This window comes from Henckelia pumila, chromosome 2 (assembly GCF_033568475.1).
Source record: "Henckelia pumila isolate YLH828 chromosome 2, ASM3356847v2, whole genome shotgun sequence".
NCBI lineage: Eukaryota > Viridiplantae > Streptophyta > Magnoliopsida > Lamiales > Gesneriaceae > Henckelia > Henckelia pumila.
Window position 1 is genome coordinate 16,980,650 of NC_133121.1, and position 16,370 is coordinate 16,997,019.

Here is a 16,370-nt window from a genome sequence, read left to right on the forward strand (position 1 = left end):
TTTCAGGATCATGTATATTGTATCACCTACTTATTAGACTAAAGCATGCAATAACTTAATATTAAAAATAAACCGTTAATCAGCGGAAACTAACAACCAAATTAAAAGTGCAATCGGCAGGATACAACCGGTACAAAAATTCTAGTAGTAAGATTATACAACCACATCGAAAATAGCATGAAATGTCCTCAACTAAATCAGGAATGACCGCGATCCTCCGAATAACTGCAACCCTTGGCTCAGCGACCGCTCCCACCAGGTCCATCTAGCCTAAGCCCTGCCCCGTGGGATGGGGTGTCCAAAATAAACCGACGACGTGAGAGATAACAACGCTCAATTTAGAAGTATGAGTATACACATGATTTGAATGTGTGAATGTAAATGTAAAAGGAATCGAAAACCTATCACGTTAGAAATCTACTCAGAAGGCACCAGGTATGTAGAACTCTAGGCCTCGCATCAAGAGGTGGCTCACACACCAGAAGAAAATCTATGGATATAGGTGACCTGACCCCGTACTAAAGGATCCAACCATTCAATAAAGAAATAGAGGATGAGTGATCCCCCACTACAACCTATAACAAGATATAGACTCAATTTGATAATGCAACATAATAACCATGACATAATATATATATGCACATAAAACATTTCAAATAACATGCAACACATAGGACATGCGTACTCACCAGGATATCTCGGATAGTACGTTCGTACCTCTAAACAACAATCTATAAATTTGACTCACAAGTCCATGCCTATAATTAAATAAGTATCATATCACTCATTTCTTACTAAAAGCTTTAACTAGACTAATAGCTACTCCCAAAATCTATTAAGAGTCTAGAATTATACCTGCGTATGTCGTCAGCCCTTTGAAGTCGAAGGCCCCGCCTCTTGGACACAGCTCCATCGCTACTTCGAAGCACTCTACTAGTGTCCGGGCCTTGATCGGATGGCTTGAATGCCTAAGAAACCAACTAATAGGATATGGAAGAACTTGGAATGAATAAGGAGAAGTGAACTTGGATGGCCTATTTATAGGTGATGATAGGAAGCTCCGATCTCTGGATCGGATGCTACGATCCCTACATGCAAGCCATGTTCCGAACTGGCCACTTCGGAAAATCCGATCTCCACTTTGGATATTTCAATCTCATGCATACATCGACGTGTCTAAAGCCTCTTGACACCTAAGTGGCTTCCTGGGTTCGGACCTTCCAAAACCCTAGTTCGGAACTTTCGAACTCTCACGTGTCTGTGTAGTTGACAACTCAAAATATGCACGGCCTAACACACTTCGGACATTCCGATCTCTTCCGAAATATACTGTTGCCTCCGATCTTGCTTCTGATAAGTTCGGTGCTTCCGAAATCCCTTCGGATATTTCGAAATCTTTGAAGGGTTCGAAGCCTGGAATTTGTTTCTTAATTTTTTGAAGTCATATATTTGTTATAATTAATAACCCTTAATCTTGTTTCACTTTTAATCACCTTAAAATGGGAATCAAGTTACTACAATGTGAGTCGTTCTTTTCGTTATAACTTTAAAACTTGAAAATCTTTCCATAAAACATCTTATAAATAGTCCCAACACCTTAAAATACATTAAATAAATTTAGGACATTAAAAATACATTTAAAAGAGAATTTGGGGAAACCCCTAGAACTGAGACGCCCCTCGGAGGACGCCTATGCACTAGGGCCATGCCCAGGCATCCCTGGTGGCGTCTCAGCACCTGTCTACTGCGAAAAACGAAAGGTTTTTGTGATTTTGGTCCCTTTATACTTTTCGATTCCGATTCAAATATACTCACTCACACATTGAAAATTTTGATCATATTAATGAAAAACTTCAAAAAATCAAAAAAAGATTCATCCATAAACAGCCATATTCAAAAGATTTACATCAAAACTTTTCATATATAAAACACACACCAAAAATCTGAGATTCAAATATCTCTAGCCATAATTCTCAACAAAATTTATACCAAAACATCAAGAACTAATCACACTTCACGAATATACATCATGTTCTTAAAAATCTATGCAAATAAATACATATACACTTCCACACACATATTTTTCATATCAAAATACATACATCCTCGAATGGTGGTTTCAAAAGCATTTAAATTTGGCCTGATCGTCGCAGGTTGCGATTAACTGGTATCTCGGTAGCGATCTAGCCTTGCACGAACGGGATTGAAGGACGTTCTTCTTCCTTGGCGCGACTTTTTGAAAGAGAGAAGGGGAGAGGAAAAGTGTAGGCGGCGTGAATGAGAGCAAAGAATTAAAAAAAAAACTTTACGCCTACTCATTTTGTAACTAATGAGATTGGAAGTCTGTCCATTAGTCACAAACATTGACTTTTAAAAAAAAATTATTTAATTTTTAAAATAAAACCGCACCAACATTAAACTTAAAATAAATATAAAAATGCTTGATTAACGTTCATAGACTAGTCTTGTTTCCCTCAGTCCAGAATTAATCTCAAACCTGAAACATTAAACTAACTTGAAACATTAAAAAAATCAGACACAAAATATCAACTTTTAAATATCATAAATAAAATACACAAAACCATGCATAAAAATCATTAAAAAAACCTTTGTGAGTGAACTAATGGACTAATGGACCTTACAGTTATTGTCTCTTCTGAATCTCTTTTGATAGTGTAAGCAGTCACGGAGCCACTAAGAGATCTAAGTTATGCAGGTTTATGTGCGTCAGAGATTAACTCTTAATTGAGATCTTTACTATATATTATTTCTATTTTTAATGTTAGAAAGACGGCTAATGTTATAGTTCACTCGTTAGCAAAATTTGCTTGTTCTTCCTATGCACCTTTTATTTGGGTATTTGAGAGTTTTTCCGTCCTGACTAGTTAATCTTGTAATGAGAGATACTATTATTCATTAATAAATGTTACCATTTTTCCTCGTAAAAAAAAAATGCCATTACAAAGAGATATGAAAAATATTTTCGGAAATATAAAAAAAAGACCAATTTATCAAATCTCAGTTTAGGAGGTTTAACTTATGAGTATAGACACATTATTATTAATGCCTTGTGTTTTTTACAATATAATAATAATAAATGACAACAATTATTATTTTATTTAGTTTACTTCTTTTTCTTCTTTTTTTTTTTTTTTTAACATTGCTTTAGAAATGATCGTTAACGAAAAATATTAGTAGAATACGTATGATGTGCAATAGTCTCACGAAAATTCTATATATGGTGTGTCTAGAATTTTATATCCGTAGAAAAAAATAATACTTTCGATATGAAAATAATATTTTATACTCAAATCAATATATAATACATAATTTTTTCATAACTAACAAAAAAATATATTTTTGTTGTTAAAAATAATACTTTCAACACAAAAAATATCTCCATTCCACTTATATATGTTTTTTTTTAATTTTCCTAAACTATATATAGTCCACTATCTTCATTTAGTTGCATTTTATTGGTTTTACTAATACCCCCTTATATTTAGGTTTTGAAAAACGATAAAATCATTTTTTGAATGGTTTAAATAGGGATTAAATGGAAATTTGCATGTATTGTTGAACTAATTATTTTCTTAATTTGTGTGAAAAACAAACAAACTTAGTAATTGAGATGGAAAGAGTAATAATTTCTTGAATCGAGTTAACAATGCATCTCATTTATTAAATTGATCTGTAATCTTACAATAGTTTTTTTTCAAAAATATATATTCTTTAAAAAAAAACCCAATGATGAGCACATGATGAGTATGTTGCGACCAAAAAAACAAAATAAAATAATATGCGAGATTTCGTTTTCATCTATCATCAAAAAGTATTCTTTCATATATTGTTTTTTTTTTTTTATATATTATATGAGTCAAATTTTTATAGTAGCTACACTAGTCACTCGTATTTTATCGTTTACTTACTCTCATGTGCACATTTTGCTTGTATGTTTAATCATTTTTCTTTAATAAAGTAGATTATATATATATTTTCCTTAGAAGGTGGATTTGCACTAGTCACTATTGATTACTTGCTCTCATATCAACGAGTTATCCCAAAGGGGACCTCATTTTATATGAGTTAGAGACCTATTAGCTCATGCAGAGGTTAAATCAAGGGATGTGCACGAGCGGTAGGGGCCTGAAGGCATGGCCAACCCCCAGAGCATACCCCACAATATTTTAGCAGAAAATATGTTTCACATGAGGATCGAACCCGCAACGCTGGGGAATCTCTTTCCACGTCACCTCAGAACTTACCAACTCGTCTATGTCTATGTGCACATTGTTTACTTGCTCTCGTTTGCATATGTTGCGTGTATGTGTAGTTGTTTAGTCGATTTTTTTTATTTAAAAAAAGTAGATTATATATAATGTTGTAATCGAGTAGAGAAAACTCTTAAATATTTGAGTTTGGTTCTTTTATACTTGAGCTCGAAATTTATTGAACAACTATATTCATAACTCACGAATTTATTCGACTTTTTATCGAACCTGGACGAGTTTAATAAATATAAATTATATATTTAAATGTTCATTGAATTTATTAAAAATAAAGTTTAATTTAAAGTAAAATATGATATTCTTATTAAAATTTGTAATTTTATTCTAATAAATAAATTTAATCGATTTTTATGATTTTCATGATTAAAAATATAAAATTTATAAAATCAAATATCAAAGTTTGAATTTTGGGGAGGGCAAAAACTCTCCTTTCCAGGTGAAGAGAAGTCTATGAGTATGGGCCTAGGCCCCAGAGCAGAAGATCAGATGATCCAGAAGCAGAGGGACGCACCCAACCCATTACATAAAAGGGCGCCACTAAAACCCACTATCAGATTTTAGTGATCGCGGACAAGTGGAAAAACATGATTGGGTAGTTGAAAATTTCTCAATATATTTATATATATATATATTTCCCTTTGTATATATATAGATTTGAAAGAAAAAGAAATAGTTCATTATTAATTTTTTGAAATCTCTTCGTTTCACTCCGATGTTGATGACTTCATTTTCAATAATTGGATTCTCTGGCAAACCGAACTTTACTCTAACTCGCTGTATGCAGATAGGGAAGGCCATACTTTACTCTGAAACGAGCATAATATCCTGAAAAATACTGACCAAATATTCGTAATTTCACTCACAACATTCCCATTCTGCAATTCCTTGCACTCAATGATCCAAGAAATATAGAAAGAGCGGCGGCGCGAAGGGAGACCGAGGTGTCCATGTGGGTGGAGGGAAGAACTCCATTCTTGTACACTCCTTCTGCCCACAAGTGATTTTTCTTGCTTATTTGATTGCAAAAAGTTTTTTTTCGTTTGGTATTTATGGTAAACATTCGACTTTCTGGTCCTACCCATGTGATTTCCATCACCGGGACCTTTATTTTGTCGCCCATTTCGATGATTTCCATGAATTTGTGATAAAGGGAAGTCTCTCTGTTTCTGGGCTCAGCTATTTCTTTGGTTTTTATGTGGAGTTAACGTCAGAATCTCACTTGAGATCTGTCGGCGGAAAATTTGTAATTTATTTTTAATTTTATCACGCAAATGTAGTGTTTTTTCCACATTAATTGTCCTTTTCATTCGACGTTTTTGTACGCGATCAAGTCAAGATTTTTGTTAGCTTCCAACAAGTTAATCTTGATACGCGTCTACGTATAATCCTCTATTAATAATTTCCACGAGGCCCACGATTTGGGTTTGGGTGGGCTTCGTTGTAGCTAATAAACCTTCAAATTTCAATTTTTAAGGAGATTTGAGAGTCCCCCTTTGGCTTAATTTAATGATTTGGTGATGTTGGAGAGAAAGACAGAATTGTTCTTTACTTAATATTTTATTATTAGGCTGATTACTTTTCCATTATTGGTGCCTAACTTTTTTAATCACCCCCTTGGGTATAGCATTTATCATCATAAATATATATTTCCTAACTGGAATCTGTCATCTCTTAACTGGAATCTGTTATCTCCTGTCAAATGCTTTTCTTATTGATCACTTGTTGCTTATCCATCATCCTCCTCAACCAGTCTCTTGCCCTCAAACCGCTTCCCCCTTCTGCTTGTGATATGAGATTGCTTTATCTCTGGTTTTGGAAAGATCTTCCTTTATTCCCCCTCACCAAGTCAATAAAAAACATCATATTCTTACTTTTCTCTTCAAGAATGTCCCTCAGGAAGAAGAATTTTCTCTCGAAAGCCGAAAGTTTTGACCTGAAATCTGACATGTCCTTGCTGGATTTGCCTGACCTTGTATTGGAAAGCATTCTTGAACAGCTTCCGCCTGAGGGGCTTTGTAAAATGGCCTGTGTGTGTACTTACTTGAGAGAAAGATGCATGAGTGGTCATCTTTGGGAAAATCACATGAAAAACAAGTGGACTAAAATTGTTGGCCCTGCTGCATATAGGGAATGGCAGTGGCATATTGCTTCAAGAAAAGGTTCAGTCTTTTTCAATCAAGGGAAGCAGAAGGATGGTTTAATGGGATATCTTACTCATTTGTGGCCTCTGGCATTGATTAGATCCAGTGCAAGCAATGTCAGCAAGAAGAAAAATTTACCTCAAGTTGATTCTATCATGTCTTGGTATATTGCTCTCGAATCTGGCAAGTTTTGGTTTCCTGCTCAGGTCTATAACCGAGAGGTAGTGAATGTTTGAATATCCTTTTCCCTCAAAACTGATTCTTCGGCTTGGATGAACTTCTTGAGCGCATGATTTTAGGTTGCATTGAAGTGTTCGTTTGTTTAATGTGCAGAATGGTCATGTTGGCTTTGTTTTATCTTGTTATGATGCTGAGCTTAGTTATGATCGGCAAACTGATACTTTCCAGGCCAGGTAAATGAACATGATTTATGGAGTGGATTGTGGTCAAGCGGCAAAATTTAGATTTCTAGAAAAATTATGTATGGATGTTAAATATTTCTTGTTAAGGGCGATTTTCCCACTTGTTCCGGCATGTACTAGTAAGACAGTGGTAGCTTTACGTTTGTGCAGAACAAAGAATCTTGGCAGAGATACCCATTCTCAGTGACTTTACTATTGCTGATGTATTTCTACAATTTGTTGCGGGTTTCATGAATCATTTTCAGAAAATAAATTTAGGGTCCATAATTTTTACTTTTGATGATTTTTATGCTAACAGATATCCTCCCCATGGAAGGAGAGCAAGTGCACTAGAGGATGGCGTGACATGGGATAGACTTAGAGCTCCCCCTGTTGATACATCTCCACATGAACTTCACATCTCTGGGTGCTTGAATGACTTGCAGCCCGGAGATCATATTGAAATCCAATGGAGAAGAAACAAAGAATTCCCATATGGTACTCTTTGGCCCATACCCTAAAAAAACACATCGTTTCTGTACATCTGTTTGTTTTATAATGTTTCCATATAAACTCGCTGGGATGCATTCTCAAAGAAATCAACAAAGTTTTCCTTTGTAAGGTCTCTTTAAATGTGGTGAGCAATCTTTTTCATAATCTTGATATGGAATGGTGGGTGGTGGCATTAGAATTGTCTTCAAGGCTTAGAGACTTCCGTATACATTAAGATTATCCTTATGATCCCACCTCGGCTACGCTTGAAAGTAAGGTGTGACTAGCAAGGCTGAGAGACTCTTCAAGGACTAAATATTTGGGTCTAGCTTTTCTTTTTGACTTTTGATATAACTATCACTCTTTTTGATATCTTATTTTATGAGATCTCAAACGAGATTTTAATTTCCTGATCAAGAGGTGCAGGTTCATTACATCGGCCTTTATGGACTTCCTTGTGACAAATCTTCCATACCATACTTTTTCCAATCAAACTTCTGGAGTGCCATTAACAATGTTTTGAGTGTGAAATGCGTTTTTTCATGGTGCATTTTTTTTTTCCTGAAAATGGATGGTCGCCAACCCTTCATCCTTGTCAGTCAGGAATCTTGGTCAACTAGAGAATACTATTTTTGTATATAGAAAAGTAACTAAATTTCATTGGCTCTTCCATAATCAAATCTTTTTGAAACATTGTGCTAACTCAATAATCACTTGTACAGGTTGGTGGTATGGTGTCGTAGGCCATTTGGAAACATGTGACCGGGATGCTAATCACTGCCGGTGTCAGAACAGTGGTGAGTTTTTTTAATTTCCTGTTGTTCAATTGATATTTTATGTTGAAAGTTGAAGATATGATCAAAATTGGACTTATTGAACCAGAGAAAAGCGATAATTACAATTTGGGGGCCTTAACTATGTTTTTGTGAGACATGTACAACTTCTTAGAAAGTGGTCATAATTTTTATCATCATAATGTTTACTTATATGCTTGGTAGGCCGTTCCTTAATTCTATTTTGCTTCATATGTGTCTCTCCCATTCTATATTGATGGGCCCCGAGGAAAGTCCTCAACAATTGTCGTAATCCCTACAAGCATAGCAATTAGTGCTGTCTCAGTGGAATATTTGTAGCCAGCCAATCTGAAAAAGACTCAACTTTTTTATTCTTTTTCCCTTGCTTGCCATTTGATTGTTGGAATTGAATGATTCTGCTTCTTGTACTGTGGATAAGCATTCCCATGTATCCTTTTCTGAACACGCCCATTTGCTAGACATCACTTCCTTTTTCGCTACGACCTGACTCACCCGCACTCTTTCCGCTTCCTGCTTTTTTTCCAGGTTCCTTTTTGTTCTCTATACATACTGTTCAGTCAGTACTATTATGTCTTTTTCAGAATCCATCTTATGGGCATTTTCACTTTACTCGCCTGAGTTGAGCTCTTAAATTCTTGAATATATTCTATTGTCCTCGTGTAAGATAATTGCCTATATTTGGTGGCTAGTCACGACCTTATGATCAGAACCCAGTAACCGGTATCGGGATATAATAGGGTGTGCGTGTATATACATGCACATTATGCACACATTTGAGTTCTTAAAGTTGCAAGTTATATAGATATACTTGAAAATTTTGTCTGGGTGGCATTTGTAAATCACAAAAAACTTAGATGTATGCTAGTTATTGCTTGAGATTATTCTCACTCCCAACCATTTATTTGATCCAGACACTCTGGTGCTAGAGTTCAACCAGTACACCCGAGGCTCGCGTTGGAGACAAACAACTGTGAGTAGGAAAGATCACAGGGAAGGAGGAAACGAGGTCGATGGATTTTACGGTGGAATTCGGAAACTTTGTGGCAATGAAGAGATTTCCACTTGGAGAAAGCTCTGGCCGGCTGAAGTATTGGAATAGATTACATAGTATTGATTCTTAGTCCGTTGTTATCTTCTACAATCTGCTACACTGTCTAAATATTTGCCAGGAGTCTCACTCCCGTCTCTTTTATAGGAAATATTTTGATTGACAGTAGTTTTGTAAATTATTTATTGAATTGTATTCTAATTGTATGTAAGGCATAAAGGAAGATGTGAAAGAAAGAAATTGTAATCTTGGAATATTTAAGTGGCCAACTAATGTGTCCAAATTAAGGAAACTCAGCTTTCCACTCATTTTGTGTTATTCGACTTGCTTATTGCTAGATGTGAGGTGGACATAATCGGATCGGGTATCACTGGTACTTGACTCAAAACCGTACTCAACCCACTTGGGTCGGGTTCTATACGGGCACCAATTAGGTAACGAGCTTATTGGATCTGATTCATCATCTATGTTTATAGTCATGTTTAATTGGTACTCGACATGAATCCGTACTCAACCCTTTGGGTCGGGTTCTATATGGGTACGGATTAGGTAGGTAATGAGCTTGTAGGATCTAATTTACCATTTATTTTATAGTTGTGTCCTATAATTGATAAAATCGATACTCGACATGAAACCGTACTCAACCCTTTGGGTCGGATTCTATATGGGTACGGATATGTAGTTAAGAAGGTTATATAAGCTTATAGGATCCGACTCATTGTCTATGTTTATAATCATGTCGTACTCGTTGTTGTTTGTGAAATAATACAAATGGACATATGATAGAGGTGCATGAAAGTAGTAGTCTATGTGTTATTTTTTCCTTCTCCTTTTTTTTTCTTTAATTTATGAAATCATGGTTTATATTTTATAATACTCTAATCGACAATTGCTGGTTTGAGGGTGATGAGAGTCATTTTGTTTCTTTTTTTGTTCATTTTGAACTTAAAAACTTTGTGGTTTAGAGTTTTTTCTTTTGTATTAAAATTTATTAGTTATACGTTTATTTAATTTTGAGTTAAAAACCATTTACCATTTTTCATGATAATAATATCTCATTGTCAACCAATTTTTTGCGAGCCAATTGTATTTTCGATTGCTGACATGTAGCTCTCTGATACAAAGATTGTAAACATGAGACGAAATTTCACCTCAAAGAAAAAAAAATATCAATTATTTATTTAAACGTTAAATATATTTTCTCTATATATAAATTTGTACAAGGGAGTGTTTTCTAATTAATTTAAATTTGGGCCAATGATGGATCCAGGCCCAGCCCAGTAATTGGTACATTAAACATAATGTTTAGTGTGGAATTTGTACGAAACTCTCCAATCCAATTCTTCCCTCTAAACCCCCCGTATTTGGTCACACTACGAATCGCCCGCCCATAATGAATCAGCGCCGGTCCTCCTCCGCCTCACTCCCGCCGAATTCTGGCGTTTTGCCACCACCGGTGACCCGGAAATAGCCACAAATCACAATACGCAGCTCGGAACACCTGACCGAATGGTGAATGGCGATGGTAGAACCGTTGGAGAGGATAATCGGGTAAATTTAGACGCTTAGCAGTTGATTATTGAAGAGCCTGGAGTCCATTTCATGCCCATTCCCAGATAATTATAAGAATCAAATCCAAGACTCAGAATTGAGAGACTCGGGTTTGGTTGCTGGGGTCGACCGGATCTCTCTGGAGCAATGGCAGTCCGTAGTCTTAAAAGCGGATAATTCTCCTCGGGTATCGGTATTTGATGTTAGTCTTTATTTGTTACGTGACAAGGTGCCAGAAATTTATGGGTGGTGTTTGCTTTGTGAGTGATTGCATTCTCTTTTCAGCTCGGTTAGTATTGACTTCATCGGGTTAGTATTTCCTGAAGACAGCTAGCGGGTAAGAAAGTCTTCATTAGAGGAAAAGGAGCGTTCTTTTTATAAGCTGGGAACTCAATCTGTCATTTTTAGGGGGTTTCAGTGCTATTTGATAATGGGGAGCAGACATATATTCTTCTGTTATCACAAGCGATTATCCAAAATAAGGCGTCCAATTTGTGTTCGAAACACGAGTGGCTATTCATCCGATTCACAAGCTCTCACTTCAGATTCCTTCATAGTGGAAAAGATTTTGTGGGCTCTTAAGAAAGGTGGGTTCGTAAATAACCATTTGTTTTTTCAGTTAAACCCGTCTATATATACTCAAATTCTGTACATATGTTGCAACAATTTACAAATGGGTCAGAAATTTATTGATTTAGTCGCTGTAAATCACCCAAACTTCAAGCATTCATCCAGTTCCTTCAGTGCTGCAGTTCATGTGTTAGTTAAAAGTAAAAGAATATCGGATGCACAGGCTTTGGTTCTCCGAATGGTTAGGAGAAGTGGGGCTTCAAGAAATGAAATTGTAGATTCTTTAGTTGAGGCTTGTAAACAATGTGGGTCAAATTTATATGTTTTTGATTTGTTAGTTAAGACTTATGTACAAGCTAAGAAGTTGAGAGAGGCCGTAGAGGCGATTCGTTTGTTGAGTTATCGAAATGTTCACGTATCTATAAATGCTTGTAATAGTCTTCTTGGAGGACTTGGTAGGATCGGGTGGGTTGATTTGGCTGTAGAAGTGTATGAAGAGATTGTGAAAAAAAGACAGGATCTGAATGTGTATACCCTTAATATCATGGTAAATGTGTTATGTAAAGATGGGAAAATGAAAAAGGTGAACAAATTTTTGATGGGAATGGAAGAAAGAGGGATCCATGCAGATATCGTCACCCACAATACCATGATTAATGCATATTTTAGAGAAGGGTGCACAGAAAAAGGTTTCGAGTTGATGAGGTTGATGGAGGATAAGGGTTTGAAACCATGTTTGTTGACTTATAATTTGATTATCAATGGCTTGTGTAAAAATGGGCAGTATGAGAGAGCCAAGAAAGTTTTAAATGAGATGGTCCAGTTTGGGTTGTATCCCGATACTTCCACATATAATGGACTGCTAGTTGAATGTTGTAAAAAAGATGATACAGAGGAAGCTGAGGGTATTATTGAAGAAATGTTGCATTTGGGTGTTGTACCTGATTTGATTAGTTATAGTTCGATTATTGGTTTGTTTTCAAGAACTGGGAATCTTGAGAAGATGGCAGCTTATTATGACACTATGCAATCCAAAGGCGTGATACCTGATACTGTTGTTTATACCATTCTTATTGGTGGATTCTGCAGACATGGCACTATCTTAGAAGCTATGAAGGCACGCAATGAGATGGTGAAACAGGGTTGCCACATGGATGTGGTGACTTACAACACTATCTTGAATGGCTTGTGTAAAGAAAAGATGCTTGGCGAGGCAGATAAACTTTTAAACGAAATGATTGAAAGGGGTGTATATCCCGATTTTTGCACGTATACTACTCTTATAAATGGCCATTGCAAGGCCCGACAAATGGATAAAGCTATAACCTTGTTTGGAGACATGCTTCGGAGAAATCTGAAGCCTGATGTGGTCACATACAATACCTTGATCGATGGATTTTGTAGGACAAGTGAAATGGAAAGAGCCATGGAGTTGAAGGACGATATGATTTCTAAAAGTATACATCCCACCGATATTACATATGGTACACTCATAAATGGATTCTGTAACGATGGTTTTCTGTCTGATGCCTTCAGATTGTGGAATGAGATGGTTGACAATGGTATTCAGCCAAACCTTGTGATTTGCAATTCTCTCATCAAAGGCTATTGCATATATGGTGATCTAGAAAAGGCCTATGATTTCTTGGTGAAAATGGAATTGAAAGAAGTTTTTCCCAATCGCGTCACATATAACACTCTCATTCATGGATTCATGAAAGATGAGAATGTCAACACAGCTTTTTCCTTGGTGAATCGAATGGAAACCGAAGGTCTGGTTCCTGACGTAATAACATATAATTCTATTCTCGGCGGGTTTTGCAGGCTAGGTAGAGTGCAAGAAGCTGAAAAAATATACAGAAAGATGATTGATAGTGGCATTGACCCTGATAGATCATCATACACATTGTTAATAAACGGTTATGTTTCTCAGGATAATTTGAAGGAAGCTTTTAAATTCCATGATGAAATGTTGCGAAGAGGTTTTGTGCCTGACGATAAGTTTTAGTTTCCCACTTTAAGCTATCATATATGCATATCTTGTGTTCGCTATTAGATCCCAGTTGCTGAAATATGTCCCCAGCATGCCCATCAATCAGTACTCAAGGTGATGACCTGTAGCATTCACACTTTACTTATCAAATAATTATCTATTTAAATTATTAACATGATTTCCTGCTATCCAGGACTTGAATATACTAAATGTGAACAAAAGACTGAAACTCTGCATCCCGTATGGTTATCTTTGATCATCTTTCTTGATGTTACCTTGGATTTTCTCGACACGAATAATTTTGTTATAAGGCGATTTTCTTGGAGTGAACTCAGCCAAGATGTATATTTCTGGATTGCTGCATCGCTAGAGGAACAGTTGAAGTAGAAGCAAATAGGTAAGAAGTTGAAATGGGGGAGTTCGGTCAGATTCAAAATGTCAGAATGAAAGTGATTTTTCTTGCTCATTTGATTGAAAAAGTTTTTTTCTTTTTGTATTTATGGTAAAAATTCGAGTTTCTGGTCCGACCCATGTTATTTCCATTACTGGGACCTTGATTTTGTCGCCTATTTCGATGATTTCCATGAATTTGTGATAAAAGGAAGTCGCTCTGTTTCTATGTTTTTGTGAGACATGTACTTCTTAGAAAGTGGTCATAATTTTTATCATCATAATGTTTACTTATATGCTTGGTAGGCCGTTCCTTGATTCTATTTTGCTTCATATGTGTCTCTCCCGTTCTATATTGATGGGCCCCGAGGAAAGTCCAAAAAAATTGTCGTAATCCCTACAAGCATAGCAATTAGTGCTGTCTCAGTGGAATGTAGCCAGCCAATCTGAAAAAGACAAAACTTTTTTATTATTTTCCCTTGCTTGCCATTTGATTGTGGGAATTGAATGATTCTGCTTCTTGTACTGTGGATAAGCATTCCCATGTATCCTTTTCTGAACACGCCCATTTGCTAGCCGTCACTTCCTCTTTCGCGATGACCTGACTCACCTGCACTCTCCGGCTTCCTGTTTTTTTTCCAGGTTCCTTTTTGTTCTTATACATGCTGTTCAGTCAGTACTATTATGTCTTTTTCAGTATCCATCTTACGGGCATTTTCACTGTACTCGCCTGAGTTGAGCATTGTCCTAGTGTAAGATAATTGCCTATATTTGGTGGCTAGTCACGACCTTATGATCAGAACCCAGTAACCGGTATCGGGATATAATAGGGTGTGCGTGTATATACATGCACATTATGCACACATTTGAGTTCTTAAAGTTGCAAGTTATATAGATATACTTGAAAATTTTGTCTGGGTGGCATTTGTAAATCTCAAAAAACTTAGATGTATGCTAGTTATTGCTTGAGATTATTCTCACTCCCAACCATTTATTTGATCCAGACACTCTGGTGCTAGAGTTCAACCAGTACACTCGAGGCTCGCGCTGGAGACAAACAACTGTGAGCAGGAAAGATCACAGGGAAGGAGGAAACGAGGTAGATGGATTATACGGTGGAATTCGGAAACTTTGTGGCAATGAAGAGATTTCCACTTGGAGAAAGCTCTGGCCGGCTGAAGTATTGGAATAGATTACATAGTATTGATTCTTAGTCCGTTGTTATCTTCTACAATCTGCTACACTGTCTAAATATTTGCCTGGAGTCTCACTCCCATCTCTTTTATAGGAAATATTTTGATTGACAGTAGTTTTGTAAATTATTTATTGAATTGTATTCTAATTGTATTTGTATGTAAGGTATAAAGGAAGATGTGAAAGAAAGAAATTGTAATCTTGGAATATTTAAGTGGCCAACTAATGGCCAAGATTTCTCTGCTCCATTTTGATGCATCACTTTATGCTCCATGTACTAAATGATTGACACATGTACTTTGATTGATTTCATACAATTTTATTTTAGGAATATTTCTATTTTTTTCATTTTGTGTTTTTAAATGTTTTATTGTTATGATGATACATATAATTATATAAAGAAAATAAATTCATTCAGATAAATTAAATTTTTTAGTCTCTCTGTGCTAATAATTAAATTTTTTTTTTGAATACATTACTTTTTTTTAAAAAAAATTTTTATGTTCGTGTGAAATTAAAAATCATCATTCTGTTTTTGAAATGATTTTGTTCATATAAGAAAGGTTGTTTAGGAAAGATATATAATAGGTCTTGTTTGTAATTAACAAGTCAATTTCGAAAATTAAAGATAAAATACATGTGTCACTCGATTGATTGGTGAAGCATGAAGTGTAGCATATTAATGGAGCAGAAGAATTGTGGCTGTAACGAGCTTATAGGATCTGATTCATCATCTATGTTTATAGTCATGTAATAGAATTGATGCTATTGGTATTCGACATGAAACCGTACTCAAGCCTTTGGGTCGGGTTCTATATGGATAGGGATTAGGTAGGTAACGAGCTTGTAGGATCTAATTTACCATTTATTTTATAGTCGTGTTGTGTAATTGATAAAATCGATACTCGACATGAAACCGTACTCAACTTTGGGTCGGGTTCTATATGGGTACATATATGTAGGTAAGAAGGTTATATAAGCCTATTGGATCCGACTCATTTTCTATGTTTATAATCATGTCGTATTCATTGTTGTTTGTGAAATAATACAAATGGACATGTGATAGAGGTGCATATGTGTTACTCCCTCCGTCCCATATATGTTGTCTTGTTTTAGTTTTCACGTGAATTAAGAAAAATTTATTGGGAAAGTAAATTTTATATAAACTTCCTATTTTATCCCTATTTAATATATTAAAAAATGATTGCACAATTTTCAAAGTGTAGTTAATAGAGGTATATTAGTAAAAAAGTGTAAAAAAATATTACTAAATATGATATATGACTATATATTTGAGACAAACAAAAAAGGAAATGTGGACATTATAATTGGGACGGAGGGAGTATTTTTTTCCTTTTTTCATTTTTTTTAAATTTATGAAATCATGGTTTATATTTTATAATACTCTAATCGACAGTTGCTGGTTTGAGGGTGATGAGAGTCATTTCGTCTCTTGTTTTGTTCATTTTGAACTTAAAAACTTTGT

At 35.5% G+C, this 16,370-nt stretch overlaps 2 protein-coding genes across 2 annotated transcripts; both read left to right on the top strand.

The window, feature by feature from the left end:
* Positions 1-4,992: 4,992 nt before the first annotated feature.
* On the top strand, positions 4,993-9,485 carry LOC140879933 (F-box protein At2g32560-like). Its single transcript, XM_073283920.1, has 5 exons — positions 4,993-6,651; positions 6,764-6,843; positions 7,151-7,329; positions 8,046-8,120; positions 9,050-9,485. The coding sequence occupies exons 1-5, from the start codon at positions 5,989-5,991 to the stop codon at positions 9,235-9,237; spliced, it is 1,185 nt and encodes a 394-aa protein (XP_073140021.1). The 5' UTR covers positions 4,993-5,988; the 3' UTR covers positions 9,238-9,485.
* Positions 9,486-10,528: 1,043 nt separating this feature from the next.
* LOC140880532 (uncharacterized) lies at positions 10,529-15,093 on the top strand. The gene is made up of 3 exons (XM_073285060.1): positions 10,529-13,414; positions 13,494-13,697; positions 14,695-15,093. The coding sequence occupies exon 1, from the start codon at positions 11,168-11,170 to the stop codon at positions 13,313-13,315; it is 2,148 nt and encodes a 715-aa protein (XP_073141161.1). The 5' UTR covers positions 10,529-11,167; the 3' UTR covers positions 13,316-13,414; positions 13,494-13,697; positions 14,695-15,093.
* The last annotated feature ends 1,277 nt before the right edge of the window (positions 15,094-16,370 follow it).

Excerpts from the sequence above, each read along its gene's own strand:
- LOC140880532 (XM_073285060.1), top strand. The coding sequence starts at position 11,168 with ATGGGGAGCAGACATATATTCTTCTGTTATCACAAGCGATTATCCAAA.
- LOC140879933 (XM_073283920.1), top strand. The coding sequence starts at position 5,989 with ATGCTTTTCTTATTGATCACTTGTTGCTTATCCATCATCCTCCTCAAC. Across the intron at positions 6,652-6,763 it reads CTCAGGTCTATAACCGAGAG|AATGGTCATGTTGGCTTTGT; the intron begins GTAGTGAATGTT and ends TTTAATGTGCAG. Across the intron at positions 7,330-8,045 it reads AAACAAAGAATTCCCATATG|GTTGGTGGTATGGTGTCGTA; the intron begins GTACTCTTTGGC and ends TCACTTGTACAG.